The 24,035-nt window shown below is 38.6% G+C and overlaps 1 protein-coding gene across 6 annotated transcripts in view; it reads right to left on the reverse strand.

The window, feature by feature from the left end:
* Positions 1-24,035, reverse strand: part of syngap1.S (synaptic Ras GTPase activating protein 1 S homeolog) — a 138,575-nt gene that overhangs the window by 108,561 nt on the left and 5,979 nt on the right. Inside the window, exon 2 of one of the 6 annotated variants that reach the window (XM_041575206.1) lies at positions 6,003-6,058. The exons of 4 other annotated variants lie outside the window; for them this stretch is intronic. In XM_041575206.1, coding sequence (XP_041431140.1) covers positions 6,003-6,015 — 13 coding nt within the window. In that variant the 5' untranslated portion in view covers positions 6,016-6,058. Of the gene's footprint in view, positions 1-2,960; positions 3,047-6,002; positions 6,059-24,035 lie in introns of those variants that run through there. One more of the 6 variants, XM_041575207.1, reaches the window with a different exon arrangement.

A 24,035-nucleotide genomic window follows, 5' to 3' on the forward strand; every position in this document is an offset into this window, starting at 1 on the left:
GTACAAGAGATAATTAGCTAACATTAACAACACATGGAATGACCCTACATTTATCGTGATTAAGGAATAATGAAATATTATTATAATTAAGATACAAATGAATGTATTTTGTATGTATTAATTGGCAAAACCTGATCAGCTAAAAGTACAAAATTACTCTGACAGACATTTAATCAAACATGAAAAGAACATAATAATAATATTCTTAGGGTTCATTTAAGAATGTGGACACAATGCTAGCTACATAGAGCACTTGTGCCTACTTATGTTCATCTATCCAGCACCAAATTCCTGGTTACACTAGTTGCAAGACGTAGCTTGCTTGGGCACAAGGGAGTGCAGTAGTTAGCATCTGCCCTGATATAATATAGAGCATCATTTGTGTGTCATACCTATAGGCACTTAAAGGGGAACTATCGCGAAAATGAAAATAATACTGAAATAAGTAACTACAGTAAAAACAATCAATATTCTGCATAATTTCTGAATTAATCAAGTTTATTCTCGCTATCCCTCTCTCATTATCTGTTTCTCTTCATTCTGTCTTCATTCAGGAGTTGGGTGTCAGATGTTCATTGACAGTTAGATTCAATATATCTTATAGGGGGGCTCATTTTGCATAGAAGATGTATTGGAGCTCACTCTATTAAAACCACCAGACATCATGTCTCTCAAAAGGCAGTTATTTTGTTAGATTTTGTTTGTACTGGAATCAGTTATTTGAGTGAGCTCCAATTCATCTGCTAGGAAATGGAGCCCCCCAGAGCCGGGCCAACCCAGCCAGGCACCCTAGGCAACCTGGCTGGGCATGGCGCCGGCTGAGTGTGTGCTCGAGCGTGCATGCGACAAAGTGCGCTCTAGAGCGCATGCGCAGAAGCGCAGTATTACCAAAAAATATGGGGAGAGACGGGACCGGACAATGGGGTAGGCGTCAGAGCAGGTACGTGCCTGGCGCCCCCCCAGCTTTGCGCCCTAGGCACGTGCCTACTCTGCCTACCCCTAGTTCCGGCCCTGGAGCCCCCTATAAGATATATTGGATCTAACTGTCAATGAGTATCTGACACCCAACTCCTGCATGAAGACAGAATGAAGAGAAACAGATACTGAGAGGAATAGTGAACATAAACTTGATTATTTGAGAAATGGTACAGAATTTTTAATTAATTGTATTTACAAAGTTTATTATTTCAGTATGCTGAAGTTTATATTAAATTTTCATAATAGTTCTCCTTTAACATTTTCCCACTTGGGAGTATGTGCAATAGATAGTTATGCATGTGTAAGAGCAAAAGCATTTTTTTGCACTCCTTTAGTAAGTAAATGTGTCTCCAAAGCTGTGAAGTAATGAATTGAAATAATTATCGGCCAATGCATTTTCAGAGCTACAGTAAGACCACACACTTTTGACATACTACATAACACTATTAGTATTGCACAACCATTTGTTTGTAGCCCTATTACCACGGTATTGGCTGCCCAGTTCTCATACCATTAGGGTTACACAATAAATTGAGGGGGTGGCGGCACAGACTGCCACTTGCTGCAGCTAAAGAGAGACTTGCAATGGCTTATCAGCAGCTAGTAACATTAAATATCAATGGCAACAGCATGGTTATAAAGAAGCAGCATACAATTTTGTAGCACAAAAGAAGATTCAGAAACACAAGATGATATAATTCTAAGCAGCTTGATAATAAATGTAAATGAATAAATAAGTGTGCAGGGGCAAATAATGATACAACAGAAATCTGATAAAGTGTAGATATTATAGAATAGCATTAAAAACAGCAGATGAAGCAAAATGTAGAAAGAAGCGACAGTCTCCAATCCCTTTTTAATTAGCAGTGAAAAAAATCAAAATAGCGCACTGACCACAGATTGTTCTCTATTATTGTAGTGGTTATATGTGAGAAAAAAATGACATGGGCACATGGCGCTTTAATCCTATTTTATTTTTATACTACTAAAATAAGCAACACTAAAATACACTACACTACAACCTAATGTATGCTCACATAACCTCGTCACAGATTGCAAAATATGTAATATAGATATAGTTTGATAAACCTGTGTGTATGGAAATATATCACAATACATTATATAAAGACACGCATATACTGTATTAACACACACAACATAAGCATGCATACAAAATGGTATCTGCACTACTGAAAAAATTACATAAAATACAAATGGTATATATGAATCTATTTTTATTCTTAATATTTGTTATTCTACTTACTACATGGGTAAGAAACTGTACAATATCAATAGCTATTAATCATCAATATTTATAAAAGTCGATATAATATGAACATAGACACATGTATATGTATGTAACCCTACATACACGGAATCACTGCATATTTTAAAGAAAGAATTACATATAATAATTGTGTAGATGTTTATTTGCCTGCCAATATGGAGTGTAAAAAGGCATAGGGAGGACTCAGCAGAGAAAAGGGAAAAAAATTGGTAAGAGGCAGGAATGACAGAATAAGACAGGGGGTAGGAAGGGGGCAATTTGTAAGTTAGGGAAGACAGGAGATATAGATAGGATAGGAACAGTAAGAGAGAGAGAGAAAAGCAAACAGGAGAGGAAGGGAGAAAGGAGGAGGTATTAGTAGAAAAGGTAAAGGAGAGGGTAATCTTGAAATAAGAACAAGCAAAAACCTAAAGGAAGGAGGATGGATGGGAGAGGCAGAGAGAGAGCGAGAAAGATGAGAGACAGAGAGAGAGAGAGAGAGAGAGAGAGAGAGAGAGAGAGAGAGAGAGAGAGAGAGAGAGATAACGAGTTATAGAAGGGGAGGAAAAAAAGGGGGATGCAAGAATTGGGTGAAATACAAGTGAAGGTGAGTGGGTTTCAGATCAAGACATCTATATTTGATAGATAGACAGCACGGAATTTTGAGACATACTAGGAGTTACAGAGACAGCAGAGACATACAGGGGCGTCTCACCCTTGTCACCCTGAGAGAGCTCTCATTCTGCATTGTAAGAGACCGCCGTGTGATAAAAACTTCAACCTTATTCTGAAAACCCCTAAATATAGGAATTAAAGCAGCGACAGTTACCTAGCAACCAGCAGTGCTGACACACAACCAACCACACACAGACACACAATGACACACACACACTTACTGCCATGTATGGGCCTGATGCTTCCTGCAGCATACACACACACACACACACACACACAGTTCATGAAAGAATGACACAAAACAGTACATGATACAATGACACAAGTGCATGTTATAGAGAGGGAAGTAGAGTCACACACAGATTAATAAACACATACTGAGATGTGAATCCTACAGTGGCCTTAGCAATTAAACATTGGCAAGAATATTGCATCGCATATTAACATATAGTAAACAGTACATGAGACTGACACTCAGAATGATGCACAATATAGACAGTAAAACAATTAACACAAAGCATACAGTAGGAAACAGCTCCAAATAATGCATATATACATATACATATACATAACTATGCACAGATAGAGGCACATTGTAAATGAAAAATGTTGCAAAAAATAATGGACATACCAAGATACTGTGCAATACACCGCACATAATTATATAAATGGTAACTGACACATGACAAAATTAACAAGTATAAGTATATAGGCTGTTATCAAGAGTTCTCTGGCCCTGCGGTTTTCCAAATATCCAAAAAGATCTTTCTGTTACTTGGATCTTCATACCTGAAGTCTACTAGAAAATCATGTAAACATTAAATAAACTCATTTTGCTACAGTATATCTTAACTGGATCAAGTACAAGGTACTGTTTTATTATTACAGAGAAAACCAAAGGAATTTTCTAAAATTTGGACTATTTGATTATAATCGAGTCAACAGGAGATAGCCTTTCAATTCAGAGCTTTCTGAATAACGAGTTTCCGGGTAACAGATCCCATACCTGTACAAAGCATACCTACACAATGTGCAGTGTACATATAGCACTACTTCTTATTAAGTGCATAGTAAGTGACATAAGAGCAGGGAGACCGATGAAAAAAAATGAAAAATAAAAGACAAATATCTCTACAATGCCTGACATATACACAAAATACTTGGAAACTCTTACTACAAAAATCACTGCAGCTTAATTTACATAGTGAGCATGACTTCTGGAACAATGTTGCACTCGCTGTCAAGAACTCCAATTGCACCATTCTTAGATTGCAAGCTCTTTGGAGCAGAGGCCTCATGTGTCACTTAACACTTAGGGGCACATTTATTAAGCTCGAGTGAAGGATTTGAAGTAAAAAAACTTCGAATTTCAAAGGTTTTTTTTGGGTACTTCGACCATCGACCTTTGACTACGACCGTTCAGAAGTAAAAATCGCTCGACTATTCGATAGTCGAAGTACTGTCTCTTTAAAAAAAATTCCACTACCTACTTCGCCACTTTAAACATACCGAGCTACGATGTTAGCCTATGGGGACCTTCCCCATAAGTTTTCAAAGCTTTTTCTGATCGAAGGAAAAACCTTTGATCGATGGATTAAAATCCTTCCAACGATTTTTCCTTCGATCGAAGTATTTGCGGTAAATCCTTCAACTTCGATATTCGAAGTCGAAGTATTTTACTTCGAAGGGTTAATTTACCCTCGATATCCGACCCTTAAATGTAAGTAAATGTGCCCCCTCATCTTTCAAGAATCATAGATTTCTTTCTTTTATATAGGATTTATTTAATGCATTGTTGTTTCCCTGTCAGTAGCATGAAATTTATGATGTGGATACAAACAGCACTATATAAATAACATATACAGATGCACATGAAACAAGGGAAGTTAGCAGCACCTTATTAGTCTGACCAAGGGTGTATGAGCACAGGCATAGTATTTGATCAAACAGCAAATATAAGCAAGGTAAATATAGAGACAGAAGTGGTTCAGATACTATTCCATCTATGGCATAATCAGAAGCATCAAGACCACAAGTTAAAACTGCCCTTACAAGCCCCACCCCTTCTTTAGATTATGAAATTAATTGTTTCAGTGGTAAAAATATGTGCAATTCATTGCTTTGCTCTGTCCCTTTTTAAAGCACTACTTCAGTTTGTAGGATTTAAGATATTTTTTAAAATATGCTTTTGATAGGTGCTGTAAACATTCTGTGCTTCCCTTAAATGGATGAAAAAAATGTTTTCAAAATGCATCAGTTAATAGTGCTGCTCCAGCAGAATTCTGCACTGAAATCCTTTTTTCAAAAGAGCAAACAGATTTTTTTATATTTAATTTTGAAATCTGCCATGGGGCTAGACATATTGTCAGTTTCCCAGCTGCCCCCAGTCATGTGACTTGTGCTCTTATAAACTTCAGTCACTCTTTACTCCCCCCCAGCAGCCTAACAAAAGAACAATGGGAAGGTAACCAGATAACAGCTCCCTAACACAAGATAACAGCTGCCTGATCTAAGAACAGCCCTCAATAGAAAAATCCAGTTCCCACTGCCACACATTAAGTTACAGCTTCAACAGAAGGTTAATATATACAGTGGTGCTTAAAAGTTTGTGAACCATTTAAAATTTTCTCACATGAGCAAGTTTTGTTTTGTTTGTTTAACTAGGTTTTTTATGTACAGTTAAGACTTGTGTGAAAATCAGATGTTTTAAGTCACATTCATATAAAAATATAGAACATTTTAAAGGCTTTAAAAACTTAATAATTAATAAGGTCCCTGGGAAACGCAATGCATTGTCCCAAACTTGAGGTCCCTGTATGTAGTCAATATATTCTAATTAACGTCAGCTTGTAGACTTCCAGTAAGGGCCGTTAAATAAAATATAAATACAATGCTAAATGGTAAGCTAAGACAAGAAACATAAGGTATGTATTCCAACCAATGTAAAATGTACTTGGGGGAGTAATAGACAAGTTTGATCTCTTTACTCTCTTGACTGTAAGCAAAAGAAGATAATAAGGAGACTAAAATGCAGAAAACCACTTGAAAGACAGCAGGTTCAGTAGAGAGATATGAAACATACCTGTGTTGTGCATGTTAATGGGCAAATGTAGAAAATCTGTAACTGGATTAACAGCTCTGAAAATAAAAACAGAATATATTTTGGTCCTAGCTTGCAGATATACAATCATATGAAAAAGTCTGGGAACCCCTCTCAGCCTGCATAATAATTTACTTCACTTTCAACAAAAAAGATAACACTGGTATGTCTTTCATTTCCCAGGAACATCTGAGGTACTGGGGTGTTTTCTGAACAAAGATTTTTAGTGTCCAGTTGTATGAAATTAAATCAAATAGGAAAAACTGGCTGTGCAAAACTGTGGGTACCCTAGTAATTTTGTTAATTTAAATGCATTTGGCAACACCAAATTGGTTGGATGAGCTTGTTAAGCCTTGAACTTCATAGGCAGGTGTGTCCAATCACGATAAAAGGTATTTAAGGTGGCCAATTGCAAGTTGTGCTTCTGCTTGACTCTCCTCTGAAGAGTGACAGCATGGGATCCTTAAAGCAACTCTCAAAAGATCTAAAAACTAAGATTGTTCAGTATCATAGGCTACAAAAGCTAACTCAGAGGTTTAAACTGTCAGTTTCAACTGTAAGGAATGTAATCTGGAAATATAATGCCACAGGCACAGTTGCTGTAAAACCCAGGTCTGGCAGGCCAAGAAAAATACAGGAGCGGCATATGCGGAGGATTGTGAGAATAGTTACAGACAACCCAAAGATCACCTCCAAAGACCTGCAAGAACATTTTGCTGCAGATGGTGTATCTGTACATCGTTGTACAATTCAGCGTAATAAGCACAAACAACATCTGTATGGCAGGGTGATGAGAAAGAATCTTTGGGATGATTTGAAGCAGGCTGTCCATGCTCGGCAGCCATCAAATTTTACTGAACTGGAGAGATTTTGTATCGCCAACCAGAATCCAGACAGTCATCAAAGGCTATAGGAGGTGTCTAGAGGCTGTTTTGCATTTGCAAAAGGAGACTCAACTAAGTATTGATGTAATATCTCTGTTGGGGTGCCCATATTTATGCACCTGTCTAATTTTGTTATGATGCATATTGCATATTTTCTGTTAAAGGAAAACTATACCCCCCAAACAATGTAGGTCTCTATTAAAAGATACTGAGTAAAACAGCTCATGTGTAAAACCCTGCTTCATGTAAATGAACCATTATCATAATAATATACTTTTTTATTAGTATGTGCCATTGGGTAATCATAAATAGAAAATTGCCATTTTAAAAAATAAGGGCCGCCCCCTGAGATCGTAAGATTCACTGTGCACACATACAAACCACATGTAAGGTCACATGAGCCAATTAACAGACAGAGTTCTGCCTTTTGCTTCAACACTTCTTCCTGTTACAGTTAGTGTTGTAGTATTTCTGTCAGGTGATCTCTAAGGCAGCACAGATAGAGTCACAAAATGATGGTTCAAGGCAAGAGATGTAAAAGGGCAATATTTATGTAAATATATATTCCAGTTTGGTAAGATTCTTTAATATGTCATTCAATTTGATATAAACTATCTGTTGCTTAAGTATTCATTTTGGGTATATAGTTTTCCTTTAATCCAATAAACTTTATGTCACTGCTGAAATACTGATGTTTCCATAAGGCATGTTATATATTAAATGAAAGTTGCTACTTTGAAAACTCTGCCAATGATAAACAAAACTCCCAAGAATTAAGAAGAGTTCCCAAACTTTTTCATATGACTGTATTAGCCTTTGACAAAAATTCCTTGTAATCAACTATAAAGACTACAATGAGAGGATCTGCCTAGGATATCGGTTTGGAAGATACTTTTAAATACATAAACAGGAGATGAGGGGTGGAGTTCACCCAATTCTGAACTTCCATCTAGTGCCTGGGTCCCCAAGTGGTTTTGGACTACTTTCAGTATAATTTGCAGTTATATTTGAGGTTGAATAGTGCTGGAAGTTGTAGTGCAAAAATGTCTGGTCATACAAGGTTAAGATACAGGGCTCTAGAGAACCACAAAACATAGCTTTTAGTGTTCTTATTATTATCTAGGTGATATTGATGTATTGGGGTAGGGGCCCCTATTCAATAAAGGATCCTGTTCACACTCTGAAAAAGATAGGCTTGCTAGTTTGACATTAGTAGTAGGAAAGCTTTTGAAACAGGGTAATAAGTGATAATATACTTAAAACATTGAAAATCACAATACAGGTTTGGGATCCATTATCCAGAAACCCGTTATCCAGAAAGCTCCAAATTACAAAATGGTTGTCTCCCATAGAATCCAAATTTTTAAAAATTATTTCCCTTTCTCTCAAATTATAAAACAGTACCTTGTACTTAATCCAAAGCAAATCTAACCTTCAGGGTTTATTTAATGTTTAAATGTTTTTCTAGTAGATTTAAGAAAGTGCTGTCCAACTGGCAGCCAGCGGGCCAAATCCAGCCCCGAGACTGCCCATTGTGTGGCCCCCCACATCAAAGTCTGGTTACTGTGTAAACATTAAAATATATCTACTGAGTGTAACTGACCCCTGCATTGTTTGCACCCCAGATTCAGGCTGTAAAACCCTGCATTATTCACACCTGTAATCCTCCTGAATTGTTCACACCTTTAAGACTCTCAATGTGAGTGTCTGCATTGTTCATCTGTTCACATCTCTCTACTTGTCCTGCCCTATGTTGCTTGTGTGCCATACTCTGCCTCTCTTCTCTGCCTGTGTGCCCTACTCTGACTGCCCTACTCAGCCTGTGTGTGCCCTACTCTGCATGTGTGTGCCCTACTCTGCCTACCTACTCAGCCTGTGTTTGCCCTACTCTGCCTGTGTGCCATACTCTGCCTCCCTACTCTGCCTGTGTGTGCCCTGTCTGTGTGTGCCCTACTCTGACTGTGTGTGTGCCCTTTTCTGACTGCCCTACGCAGCCTGTGTGTGCCCTACTCTGCATGTGTGTGCCCTACTCTGCCTACCTACTCAGCCTATATGTGCCCTACTCTGCTTGTGTGCCATACTCTGCCTGTGTGTGCCCTACTCTGTCTGCCCTACGCAGCCTGTGTGTCATACTCTGCCTTTCTACTCTACCTGTGTGTGTCATACTCTTCCTGTGTGTGCCATACTCTTCCTGTGTCTTCCCTATTCTGCCTGTGTGCCACACTCTGCCTGCCCATGCATCCTGTGTGGGCCATACTGTGGGAGGTAATCCTGGTGGAGAGTTGCTCTGGGGATTCAATAGCATTTGGAAATAGTTATTATAGGGTCCCTATAGTGTTTAATTTTGTGCTGGATTTTCCATGTATCATACCTCCCAACTGTCCTGTATTTAGCAGGATAGTCCAGCTTTTGACAGCTCAATCCGCAGTCCCGCGTTTGTACTGGAAAGTACTGACTTTCTCTGCACTGAACAGCCAGAAAAAGAAACAAAGTTTCTAACTTAATTGGCCTTTTGCAAAAAGCCCAGAACAGCCACCAAGTGCAAGTAAGGTACTTTGTAACAATTTTGAGATGTAAGTAAATTTAACAATTTAGATAAGGAGGTCCCTTGGGAAAGGTTAGACTTACATCTTAAAGGGCAATTCACCTTTATTAGCAAAACTGAAATAACAACCAAAACCACAGAAATATGTTCATGAAATATGAGGCATATAGATTTAAGGGCATGTGTTATTATGACCAACCATTTGGTTTTTTGGTGTGTTACTATCATTAATATGGATGTGGTCTTTAAAGTTCTTGTGATAACATGTTTTTGGTTTAAAGTGAGTGTGTTTTAAAGGAGAACTAAACCCTAAAAATGAATAGGACTTAAAACGCCATGTTTTATATACTTAACTTATTGCACCAGCCTAAAGTTTTAGCTTCTCAATAGCAGCAATGATCCAGGACTTCAAACTTGTCACAGGGGGTCACCATCTTGGAAAGTGTCTGCGATACTCACATGCTCAGTGGGCTCTGAGCAGCTGTTGAGAAGCTACGCTTAGGGGTCGTCGCAAATTATCAAGCACAAAATGAGGTTGGCCTGATTATTAGATTCTGATGCTAGTTGCTCTTGTTTCTGTGCTGCCATGTAGTAATTATTCATATTAATTACTAATCAGCCTCACACTGTGACAGTTATGTGTACTGTATATTGTGAGTGGGTCCCTAAGCTCAGTAACTGACATCAGCACAGAGCATGTGCAGTGAATCAGCAGAAAATAAGATGGGAAGCTACTGGGCATCTTTAGAGACACAGATCTTTACTGCTAAAGGGCTTTGGTTGCCTGGGGCTGGTACAGAAGCCCACAACATAATGTACAGCATTTCTTGCCTACTTCTTTAGTTTCACTTTCCTTGTCCTTTAGGGTCAGTTCACACAAGGAAATTTGGGGAGATTTTGTCGCCTGGCGACTTATCGCCTCTTCTTCTGGGCGACAATGTCCCCGAACTGCCTCCTCGTGTCTTCGCATCCGCTATAATGAAAAGTCGCCTGGGCTAAAGCACACGCGGCGCGGCGTACCTGTACTGGTAATCCTGTTTTAAAGCAGATGGCCAGTCCCTTTGTTTTGATGTCGTGTTAGCCATATAAAGCAAGGGACATTTTTTTTGTGTAAAAATTTAGGAAATAATGTTTTAGAAAAGTGAGTTTCCTGGAGGTAGATTACATCTGCCTGAGCAGAGGCATAGAAAGCAAACACTTTTTTTCCATTTTAACGGTGAATTTAAACCAGGCTCATGTTGTTAACCTACAGTCATATGAAAAAGTTTGGGAACCCCTCTCAGACTGCATAATAATTTACTCCACTTTAAACAAAAAAAGATAACAGTGGTATGTCTTTTATTTCCAAGGAACATCTGAGTACTGGGGTGTTTTCTGAACAAAGATTTTTAGTGAAGCAGTATTCAGTTGTATGAATTATATCAAATTGGAAAAACTGGCTGTGCAATAATTTGGGTACCCTTTTGATTTTGTTAATTTGAATGCATGCAACTGCTCAATACTGATTACTGGCAACACCAAATTGTTTGGATTAGCTCGTTGAGCCTTGAACTTCATAGGGAGGTGTTTTCAATCGTGAGAAAGGGTATTTAAGGTGGCCAATTGCAAGTTGTGCTTCTGCTTGACTCTCCTCTGAAGTATGACAGCATGGGATCCTCAAAGCAACTCTCAAAATATCTAAAAACAAAGATTGTTCAGCATCATGTTTTAGGGGAAGGCTACAAAAAGCAATTTCAGAGGTTTAAACTGTCAGTTCCAACTGTAAGGAATGTAATCAGGAAATAGAAGCCCAAAGGCACAGCTGCTGTAAAAACCAGGTCTGGCAGGCCAAGAGAAATACAGGAGGATTGTGAGAATGGTTACAGACAACCCAAAGATCACCTCCAAAGATCTGCAAGAAAACCTTGCTGCAGATGGTGCATTTCGGAATAAAGTGCTTAAGACTGATGAGACAAAAATTTAGTTATTTGGTCATAACAAAAAGCACTTGGCGGAAGAAAAACACAGCATTCCAAGAAAAACACCTGCTACCTACTGTCAAATTTGGTGGAGGTTCCATCATGCTGTGGGCCTGTGTGGCTATTTCAGGGACAGGGGCCCTTGTTAAAGTAGAGGGTCGGATGAATTCAACCCAATATTATCAGATTCTTCAGGATAATGTTCAAGCATCAGTCACAAAGTTACGCAGGGGTTGGATATTCCAACAAGACAATGACCCTAAACACACTTCGAAATCTACAAAGGCATTTACGCAGAGGGAGAAGTACAATATTCTGGAATGGCCGTCACAGTCCCCCAACTTGAATATCATGGAAAATCTATGGGATGATTTGAAGCAGGCTGTCCATGCTCAGCAGTCATCAAATTTAACTGAACTGGAGAGATTTTGTATGGACGAATGGTCAAAAATACCACCATCCAGAATCCAGACACTCATCAAAGGCTATAGGAGGTGTCTAGTGGCTGTTGCATTTGCAAAAGGAGGCTTAACTAAGTATTGATGTAATATATCTGTTGGAGTGCCCAAATTTATGCACCTGTCTAATTTTTTTATGATGCATATTTTTTGTTAATCAAATAAACTTTATGTCATTGCTGAAATACTACTGTTTCCATAAGGCATGTTATATATTAAAAGAAAGTTGCTACTTTGAAAGCTCAGCCAATGATAAACAAAAATCCAAAGAATTAAGAGGGGTTCCCAAACTTTTTCATATGACTGTAGGGTAGAAAACGTTATCAAAGTCTCACACATGGGGGGGGCAGAGAAAGGAAATATAAAATGCAGTAATGAGTAGCATTGTATTTAAAACATTGAACAAGCCTCCTAATACAAACATCTCTTCGTAAATGTTAAAAACATAGTTTGGAACCGTCTAAAATACAGAAGTCATTAACAAATGGTAAGTAGACCCTAGAGGCCAGAATCTGGCCTATTACTCTGGTCCGTAAATATTTTATAGTATGGATACCTGTCAGGGTCAAGTTCAGGTAGTTGATTTTTTGCTTGGGGAGGCCTTAACTCTCACCCAAAAGGGAGAAACCTGTCTCCTTGGGGAAGATTGCTATGATCATGCTGGCTCTATGATGCTTTATCCATCAGGCCTAAGCGAGTTTACAGTTCTGTGCCCATGAATGTTTTATAGTATGGATCATACCGGTCAGGGTCAAGTTCAGGTAGTTGATTTTCTGCTCGGGGGGGCCTTAACTCTCTCCCCAATGGGAGAAACCCGTCTCCTTGGGGAGGATTGCAATGATCGTGCTGCCTCTAACAATGATTTATCAGTCCGGCCTAAGTGAGTTTACAGTTCTGTGCCTGCTTGTAGCAAGTTCAGCTGATGTTGTTGTCTGTTATTCGTAAAGTCAAGTTTCACTGGGAAAAGCCATCTGTACCTTATTCGATGGTGCTGTAATGTCTTTGTAAGTGGTGCTAGGGATTTGCGCTTTTGGAGAGTAATCAGTGCTAAATCGGTGTAGATCTAGAATCAATGGCCATCATGCTCCAGCTAATCCTTCTATTGCGATGCACGTAAAGGGCTCAGTGTATTCTGTCACACTTATGTTTTTCGCCGGGTGAAATTTCTTGTAGATCTGTTACCGTTTAGGGTATACTGCGTATACCCAAGTTATTGCTCCAGAATCTTCAATTTTATCCATCGTATCCTGTGGCTGCGATTGGAGATCTAAAACACCCTGTGCATGTGTGTCATGTCAGTACTCTTGACAAAAAGGTTTACATGCCTGGGTCCCACGTATTTATCCAAACCAAAATGCAATAAGGTCCGCACTCTCAGGACTTCTTAAAAGGAAAAAATCATTTATTGTTAAAGTTACAGACTGACGTTTCTGCCTGGTCCCAGGCCTCTTTGAGAAAGGCCTGGGACCAGGCAGAAACGTCAGTCTGTAACTTCTACAATAAATCATTTTTTCCTTTTAAGAAGTCCTGAGAGTGCGGACCTTATTGCATTTTGGTGTATATATATATATATATATATATATATATATATATATATATAAATAGACTCTGTGGTGGTTGCCAGTTTATGTTGAAGCAGCGTTTTATTAATTAATGAGGAATGCTGCATCATCTCCCAAGGTGCATTGCAGAGTAGCTGTTGGGTTCAGTTGGGAATCGGGTCCAAGCCAAGAATCCTATGATTCAATTAGAGGCGATGATGTTGTTTGCGGCCTAGTAAGAAAGCACAAGACGCACCTTGTGGTCCTTTGCTGGTCTAATTGCAGTTCTTTTTTCTCCCTCTTGCAGAATATGTGCCATGTAGAGTGCAGGTAGGTAACCACTGCAGTTTTACCCCAATGGTGCCATTGTAGAGTGCTTCTGCTCAGTGCTATGAAGGGATTAGTAGCTCTGAAGACGGCAGCTACATCAAGATGTGCAATTTTGGTCAGCGGCTCACGAGTGCTCCCCCCCCCCACCATTGAACTAAAATTTCTACCAAAAACAGTGACTTGATCAGGTTAGTTATGTTGTACTGCTATTATTCTGAAGATAACTGTATATAAGGCCTCATGGACAGTGGGGTATTATAGTGACTTCTAACTGATGTTATTTTGTCTGGCAGGGGTTTGCACAGACAACAACATCATGAGATCTGACAAAAAAGTATTGGAAAGAGTTGCTGAGTGCAACTGTTTTTAAATCGAATTCCATGCAACAAGTGATATCCAATTTCACACAATTGAGTGTCTTTCCCTTTACTGCTAAACTTTCAATTTTATTTTCCCTATGGATATTTCTAATGGAAATATTAAGAATTTATTATTTATAGTTTTCCCACTTTCCCCTTCCAGCTATAAAGACATTGTTATCTTGCAGTATTAGGCTAATGGGATTATACCAAAAGCGAGCCCTGTGGGAGATGAGAAGCAAGCGTGTATTCTATCACCCATAGGGACAATGGCAGTTTAGGCATGACTAAAGCTAATGGAACACAAAGCTTTTTCTCAACTGGCGCCAGTGAAGAAAGTGCTGATATAGTCCAATAACATCCGTCACTGTGCACATTTAATGCACACTTATGGGGAAATGTAATACGTTTCACAAAAAGCATTCGCAAAAACCTTTGCTGCTAGCGTTAATGTTTGCGTCATTTTTGACTGATTAAAGACCTCAACGACTTCCTCTCAAAGTTTCTGACCAAATTGCTTTTCGCAATGCGCAATTAAGATTCACAATGAAATAAAACCCTAACAAAGAATATTACATTGCAACAGGTGAATTTTTAATTCGCAAAGTTTTGCTCTTCGCAAATTTAATTACATTTACCACATAGGGTGGTATCAGGTTGTGTTTTTTTCTGGTCATCAGTCTCTCACTGCCATTAAAGGAAAAAGAAAGCTACCAAGGCAGTTTATTGCCAATAGATTAGCCACAACAGTGCAAGCTAGAACACTATATTTGTTCTGTAGAATGCTTTACCATATCTGAGTAACCAGCTCTAGACACTGTCTCAGTTTGTTTAGGATAGCAGCTGCCATATTAGCTTATTGTGACATCACTTCCTGCCTGAGTCTCTCCCTACTCGCTCATAGCTCTGAGCTCAGATTACAACAGGGAGAGGAGCAAACTGAGCATGCTCAAGCCCTAGCGGTTTAAGATGAAAACAGGAAGTCTTATACAGAAGTCCATCTATACACAATAGAAGGAAAGAAATGTGGTGTTCCAAGGGTTTACTAGTGTATTCGTACAGACCTTTCTGATAAGCCTTACTTAGTTTTAACCTTTCCTTCTCCTTTAATGTAAGTTACTGCACACATGGGTCAGCAGCAGATTGCACAAGCATTTTGTCTGCCATGGGCAATAGAGAAACTGTGCTGTTACTTATGCCTAAGAAGGTGTTATCTCTATGGGTGGCTGAACCTAAGCTTCCTTATCAACTCATAAGACTCTTTTTTTTGTTATGAACCTGTTACAAGAAACCAGAAAGGGGTGAAGCCTATAAGTTTGTGGGTGTAATATGATGTCATCTATGATATAGTGGCAATTATAATTATGATGTTAGGGCTCTTTGTATGATGTCACCAAGTCCCATCAAAATCATACTGTAGCTGGTAACTGCCAGATTAGGATGATGATCTCAGAATTTTTTTTAATTATATATAAAAATTAAGCAGTTGGGTTTTTGAAGGCTTACTCTCATTGTCCTCCACTTATGGGACAAATTTACTAAAGGGCGAAGTGACTAACACTGGCGTAAATTCGCTAGCGAAGGAGATAGACTGTAGCGCTACTTCGCACTCTAACGCCAGGCGAATTTTCCCTTTTGCTAATGGACGTAACTACGCAAATTCACTAAGATGCGGATTTTAATGAACGTTACCTCTTGCGCCAGACTTGCCTCTGCCACCTCAGACCAGGCGAAGTGCAATAGAGTAGATAGGAGTTCCTCAAAAAATTTTTAGTCCCAAAAAACACTTTCAGTGTGATAGGCTGCAAAAGATCGTAATTTTTTTTTTAGGGTACCCGGCTTCCCCCTACATTTCCTTAGATATGGCACATAAACTATACAGTGAGCTCATGTGTAGGGCAATATAACAACTCTATTTTCTTTTATTAAGGTTTCCCGGACTTGTGTAGTGTAATGTATTTGCTGCAACATATACGTCCATTGGAATTTAACTTCCCACCGTATGCAAATTAGCCAACGCTAGCTCAACTTTGCATGCCGAATTAACGCTAGCGAAACTTCGCCATCGTTCGGTGCCCTGGACGCAACTTTGCATTTTAGTGAATCAGCGTTGTCCTGGCGAATGTGAGCGAAGCTGTCGCTGGTGAATTTCCGGGGGTTAGTGAATTTGCCCCCTATGTTTTATTATCACCTGCCATCTGGTGCACTGCACTGACATTATCGTGGGTGGGCATTTAGGCAACAGTGATCATAACCTGGTCAGGGGCAACTCTATAAAGGACTTTATATGTGCAGACTTTGACAGTAAAAAGGCTTTTTAATAGACCCAATTCTAAGAATATAATTGTTGATGCATGGGTGACACAGGGGAAAATTCAAAAGACACTATAGGTAAAGAAAGGTCCATGACCGATTCATATTCATCTAAAGGTATTAAAAAACATTAACTCTGTGTTTGCCAAACCTCTTTGATACAGTACCACACAGAAGGTTGCCACGCCCCCCTCCGTATGGCCGGAGACCGCCACAGAACTGAGTGGTGCGCAAGCTGCCGGGGAGCCCTGAGGGGGTTCAGCCACTGTGTCGAGCTTATATATAAGTCAATGGGAGAAGTCCCAATGACTTTTTGATGTGCGCTGGGTTTTGTGCAATACCCCGAAGTTTCCTGAGTTTTCGGGCAAAAAACATAAGAAATCGGAGTACTCGGGTAAAAAATCCTAAAAAACTGAGTTTTCGGGTGAAAAATCTAGTAAAAATCGGATTTGTGCTTGCAAAGCAAATTTTCGGGAAAATTTAATAATAAATAAATGTAAAAAACCCGAGCAGATTTGATCGGAGTTTGCAGCAGAAAATGTTGAGATAAATCGGACTTTGATAAATAACCCCATATATATACAGCAGAGCTGTCAACTCCCCCGATTAACCGGGAGTTAACCCGACACTTTAAGCAATTAACCAGCTCTTCCTTTAAGGGTCAGGCCACACAGGGCATTTTGGGGAGATTTGGTTGCCTGGCGACTAATCGCCTCGTTTTTGTGGTGACCTATCTCCCCAAACGCCTTCCCTGACTCTGCGCCAGCTAAAATGAAAAAATGCCGGCGCTAATCACACACGGCGATTCGTTTTCTGAAGTTGCCCGAAGTTTCCTCAAGGCAACTTCGGAAAATGAATCTTTGCATGCACATATCTTCACTATATAAAAGGCTGTGGTTGCCTTGCGTTGGTATATAAGCCCAAAACACATTACTGCCCTACTTCTTTATTTATGCTTTAGTTCTCCTTCAACTCCTTCAAGTATATATACTACCAATGAAGATTAAATTTTTTTTGTTTTACCCTATTTCTTTCTTAAACATATGTAAATATCTAATAGATCAATACATATATACAATTTTGCAGCCATTTTTCTTTTGTCATAATTCATGCATCAGTTACAGCCAAATAAACCTCAGATTATATATAACTTGCTTGAGGTCAAAATAAGGTGAATCAGAATTCTAAATCCATAGTCATTTTGAGGCAGTTCATCTTTATAGTTGCCATCACAATTTGTTGCTTTTCAAGATTGCGGTTTTAACTTAAATTTTATTTTTAATACAATTTGTTGAAAAATGTGGCTGGCCAGCAGACTACTTTAAAAGACAATTCATAAAACAAGGTTTTCAGCAAATACCCTCCTAATTGTATTCAATTTATAAACCTCATAGTTCACTAAACATCCATAAAAAAACAGGTCACAATTAATTTGCAGGGTGAAAAAATATATAAATATAAGAGGCTGTTCATAACTAACACTCTTTCTTAGAGGACTTCTCCTTCACACCTTCACATTACCTATAAATATACTTGCTTCGCTCACCTTAAAGGGGTCTTTCATCTTCAAACACTTTTTTTTCAGTTCAGTTGGTTTTAGATAGATCACCAGAAATAAATACTTTTTCCAATTACTTTCTATTCTCTATTTGTGACCATTTTTGTAATATTGAACTGTAAAATTTCATGTTTCACCTTCTTAGGTTATGGACACACGCGGATTTTCGCCGCGGTTCGCGGTGCCGTATTTAATAGGGATGCACCGAATCCACTATTTTGGATTCGGCCAAACCCCCAAATCCTTTGTGAAAGATTCAGCCGAATACCGAACCGAATCCTACCCCTAATTTGCATATGCAAATTAGGGATGGGAAGGGGAAAAAATTTTTACGTCCTTGTTTTGTGACAAAAAGTCACACAATATTCCCCCTAATTTGCATATGCAAATTAGGATTTGGATCGGCCAGGCAGAAGGATTCGGCTGAATCCGTATCCTGCTGAAAAAGGCCGAATCCCGAACCGAATCCTTGATTCGGTGCATCCCTAGTATTTAAAAAGCTGACCGCAGCGTAAATACGCTAGTGTAATTTACCACTGCCTAAGATTGAAGCCACTAGCAGTGGTCGAAATTTGTACCGTTTTGATGCAGTGACCTGTAGCAGCAACACGTGCTGCATAAATAATTTTTAATCTATAGATCAAGGATGTGCAGCCTATGGGTCAGAACTGTATATGGGGCCCTGGAGGCGGTCCTAGGAAAAGCAATAAATTCTGGGTCTCTTTAAGGTTTCATTTTAAGGTTTCAATTAAAGTATGGCCCAAAAAAGGTTTATTACCTCAGCTCTACCCAAGATCATCAACATTAAAAATAAAATGTCTTGAGAACCCCTCCTATCTCTCCAGAGATGCACACAGCAATCCTGGACATATGCCAGCTAGAGTATCTGGTAGGCCTACACCAAAACAAGTAATGTGAACAAGTTTTTACGCAACTGGGATTTAATACATTTTTAAATTCATGAGCCAGGAAAAGCTGTCTAAGTTCTTTCTGTCAGAGCCACTTGGTCTTTTTGTGATTTATGCCCAGATCAAGGCGGAAGCAATACTCAGTAAAGCAGGCAAATTCTAATATGCAGGGAAGGCGGTGATCTGTCAAGTAAGAGAGTTAGGAACCAGAAGATCAAGGAAAGTAACAAACAATGCACCCAGGAACATACAATGGAATACCTGTACTCAGTACTGAACCCAGGTCCTCAGCATTTCATTTTGAATTTTGCACCCAACTGTAGAGTAGTTGGACCGATAGGCACATCATCATGGATACTGCACCAGCCAGACTGGTGGGCATATCAAAAGAGTGATAATGTAATTGAATCATGCAAAGAATAGTGCCCACCACGCCTGCCTAGGTCTTTTGAGCATTTCAATATAGGCCAATCTGTGTGTAAAAATGGTCATAGGATGGAATGTCCCTTCCAGAAGAAAAGCTAATTTGATTTTGAGTAATGGAAGGATGGAACTTGCCGTCACAATTTTTTTCAATAAATTTGGGAACCATCATCTGAGATGAATCTTTTTAGTAAACAGCCAAACCTTATCCCCAACACAGAGTACAGAGGAGAAGATTTATGTTTCCTATCACCATAGGTGTTCTGTGCAAGAAGATGGGCTGTCCCTTTTCCGATGTTGTCACGTTTCTAAGGCTCAATTGAGCAATTCTATATTTCCTATATCATAGTTCTGTGCAGGAGCACAACACTTCTAAGAAGAAGATACATGGATGTAACTTTGCATCAGGTTCTTATCTCTGGGATGGAATAGCCCCTGCACAAATATCCAATGTGTCTTCCATAAAAGCGGATGAGGGTCAGAATGCTGAGGCAAAAGTACCTTTAAAGATTTAAAGCATTCCAAAGTTTGCAGAGGCCAAACGTTGACACACTTCTTGAGCTTGGCATAAAGAAAATTATTTCTAAGACAAGCTACTTCAATTGAAGGTACTTCAGTTTTGTGATTAGCTAAGTCTTTAGAGAAGACAAAAATATTGTCCAAGCAAACAATCACCCAATATGTATCTGAGTCTCCAATTCCAGCTGCTCATTTTCAACACCAACAACCACCCAATGATGGGCAGGAGAAAGTATTTTGTAGTTCAGTCACTGTTTTAAAAAAAAGGTGCTCATTGCATTAACACAAGTCAAAACAGTCCACATGGAGGCCGTTGGTCCAGTTTCAGCAATTATATTGCCCCAGCTTGCTTTGTATTACAAAATAATATTATTCTTATGTAACTACATATACAAAATGACAAAAAGACTAGGGGGCCCATTTATTTAGCTCGAGTGAAGGAATAGAGGAAAAAAAACGTTGAATTTCGAATGGTTTTTCTGGCTACTTCGACCATCGAATGGGCTACTTCGACCTTCGAATCGAACGATTCGAACTAAAAATCGTTCGACTATCGATAGTCTAAGTACTTTCTCTTTAAGAAAAAAATTTGACCCCTCTAGTTCGCCACCTAAAAGCTACCGAAGTCAATGTTAGCCTATGGGGAAGGTCCCCATAGGCTTTGCTAGCTTTTTTTGGTCGAACAAAAATCGTTCGATCGATGGATTAAAATCCTTCGAATCGAACTAATAGCGCTAAATCCTTCGACTTCGATATTCGAAGTCTAAGAATTTAACTTCGACAGTCGAATTTCGAAGGTTAATTAACCCTTGATATTCGACATTAAGTAAATTTGCCCCTAGATATGCACCACTTTTTTGGATTTGGCCGAACCCCCGAATCCTTCGTGTAAGATTCGGCTGAATACCGAACCGAATGCGAATTTGCATATGCAAATTAGGGGTGGGAAGGGGAAAGCACTTTTTACTTCCTTGTTTTGTGACAAAAAAGTAACTCAATTGCATTTGCAAATTAGGATTGGATTCGGCCGGGCAAAAGGCTGAATCCGACTCCTGCTGAAAAAGGCAGAATCCTGGCCGAATCCCGAACCGAATCCTGGATTCGGTGCATCCCTAAAAAAGACATTTCAACACTAAGAACACAAACCAAAATAACAAAAACCAAGATATATATCAGAAGCAGATTAACTGCTCTAACTATTTGTCTTCAACCATAACATTTTAACCCAAACCTTAGAAGAATAATGTAGCAAGTACATCTATAGTAATTAGTCAAATCAACTGGACTTGCTGTATTTTTTCTCTTGAAGGTGTTTAGCTAGTCATCTGACTGACTTTCCCAATTAAGATTTAAATTCTTTCTCAATTGAGAAAGCTAGTCAGATGACTAACGAAACATCTTCAAGAGAAAAAATACAGCAAGTACAGTTGATTTCTTTTAGAGCGTTAACTTGCCTGAACTTTCTTTCAAGTTTTTTTGTAAAAAACTTTAATCCATGTATAAAGTTCCAAAGACCTCCTCCTCTGTTTTTTGCAGCTCTTTGGGATCCTACATAAACATGCTTTTATAATATTATTGTGATTTGATAAAATAGTATGCAGCATGAAATGTCTAATGTCACTTAATATAGCAGTCAATGTCAGACTTATTCCTATTCTTAGTGCAGCATGTTGGTGCAAGGGTTAGAACTATTTCAGCCAAGGCACTATCTGCAAAGACTTTGCATGTCCTCTCCGAGCCCGTGTGGGCTTCCTCCTGTTATCCATAATGCTTGGGACCTGGGGTTTCTGGATAACGATCTTTCTGTGATTTGGATCTTCATACCTTAAGTCTAGTAGAAAATCATGTAAACGTTAAATAAACCCAATAGGCTGGTTTTGCTTCCAATAAGGATTAATTATATCTTAGTTTAGATCACGTACAGTGTACTGTTTTATTACTACAGAGAAAAATAAAATAATTTTTTAAAAATTTGGTTTAATTGAATAAAATGGAGTCTATGGGAGACAGCCTTCTGTAATTCTGAGCTTTCTGGATAATGGGTTTTCGGGTAACGGTTCCTTTACCTGTACTACAAAAACATACAGGCAGGTTAATTGTTTCCTAATAAAACTGTCCATAGAGTGTGTGACTGTATACTAAAACATATCATAATAATTGTAAAAAAAATCTTCACTTGACCCCTACACTCTTGATAAACTGCACATAAATCAATGTATTGATACCATGTTACATATTGACTTTATTAAATAGTTAGTGGAGTAAATGAGCATTATTGTACCCTTACTAATAAAAAAACAGGTGTGAAAAAACAATATTCACATAGGAGGCTAATATACGTTGTTAAAGATTTACATACTAAAATACCAGGGTTGCTCTCATACATGTTAACAGATATCCCATGGTAATAGCTGTACATTGATAAAATGCAGAACAGTTTAGGACCACGAGCCAAAAATATTTTTACTACACATCAAAGGAGGACATTACAACAGCATCACTACAATATAAAAGCATATTTTTATCAAGTTTTTGCAGTAGTCACCAAACAATGACACAGAAAAATGAGACCTGTTATTTTCATCCTAATATTAAATAAAGTAAAATAATGGGGGGATTTCACTCTCAGCAAATATTTTTTTTATATAACAATAAGCAGCATTTGATCAAATGTCTAGAGGAAGAGCAATTGATCAGTAACGGAACAAGTAGTTCCTGGGCCCAGGTGCAGACCATGCATCCGGGCCCCCCACCTCCCTCCAGATTCATTTTTTCTAGCGGCTTTGCGCAGGTACGACGGGCCCCTGCAACCCCGTTAGTTACACCCCGCGTGAATTTTTGTCACAAAACAAGGAGGTACATTTTTTCCCCTTCCCACCCTTTGCATATGCAAATTAGGATTAGGAAATTCGGCCAAATCTTTTGCAAAGGATTCAGGGGTTCAGCCGAATCAAAATTTGTGGATTCGTGCATCCGTAATATCAATAGCTATCAAACAAAACGATTCTTCCTAATAACGGAAAGGTCCCCACCAAAAGATACTTTTCAAACTATAAATGAAGGGATGTACCTTAGGAAGTAGATGTTTTATATGCAAGGTTTGCAAGTAGCTTATGTTTTGAATTGTTTACTATAAAATTATACAGTTTAGGTACAAAGAATTGTCTGTGATCGTGCAGTACAACACATTTAAACTATTAGCTGTGAACAGCCTGGCAAACCTGTATTATTGTATATACGAAAGTTACAGGGGGTTATTTATCAAAATCTGAAAATATCTTATTATTTTCAGAAATCTACTCTGACCAAATCCGCATGGGTTATTTCTTATTTATCAATACATTTTCCTGAAAATCTCGAAAAGAGTGTGAAAAAATTGAATTGTTGTGTAGATTTTTGCCCAAAAACCACGAAATCTTCGGATTATTGCACGAAACCCAGCGCAGATCAGGATATCTTTGGGACGTTTTTTGACTTATATACACCCTTGACAGGTCTGAGATGCCGGATTTTTCGGATTCGGACTTTGTCTATCCTCAGGGTATAATTATTTTACTAAAAATTCAGATTTTATAATCAATTCTGACTTTAATAAATAACCCCCACAGTGTTTAACCTGGAATTTCATGGTTTTATCTCCATACCAAAGAATGATGTAGGTATAAGCATAGTGTGGGTGGATTTTAATGGGGGGGTCCATGAGAGATTGATTGGTTGTTTTATCCAGCAATAGGCAACAATAAAAGGCATGATCCTATCTAATAAGTTTATCCGAGCAACCAATATGTATAAAAGTGCACCTGAATAGAAACAAAGTTATTCAAATTAACAATAACAGTGAAAGTGCAGCCTCAAATATCAAGTTAGGCTGGGGTCAGTGACCCACATCTGAAAACTGGAAAGAGGCAGAAGAGGAGGCCAAATAAAAAAAAAACTATAAAAAATGAAGACCAATTGAAATGTTACTTGGGGCATATTTATTATACTGAGTAAAAAACGGCAGGTTTATATAGCACGCTTCGCTGTGTAAAAAAGGCGTATAATATTTACATGTTTTTTCTGATGTGACTTTCGCTGGAAGCAATGTAAAAATAATGTTGTCAAATCTGGTGTCTGAATGGTGTAAAATTACACGCACCATCAACATTAATTTTACACAGCTTTTTACACCGATTTTCATTGAATTTCGTTTTACACAGCATAATAAATATGCCCCTAA

The sequence above is a fragment of the Xenopus laevis genome, chromosome 8S, assembly GCF_017654675.1.
Source record: "Xenopus laevis strain J_2021 chromosome 8S, Xenopus_laevis_v10.1, whole genome shotgun sequence".
Taxonomy (NCBI): Eukaryota; Metazoa; Chordata; class Amphibia; order Anura; family Pipidae; genus Xenopus; species Xenopus laevis.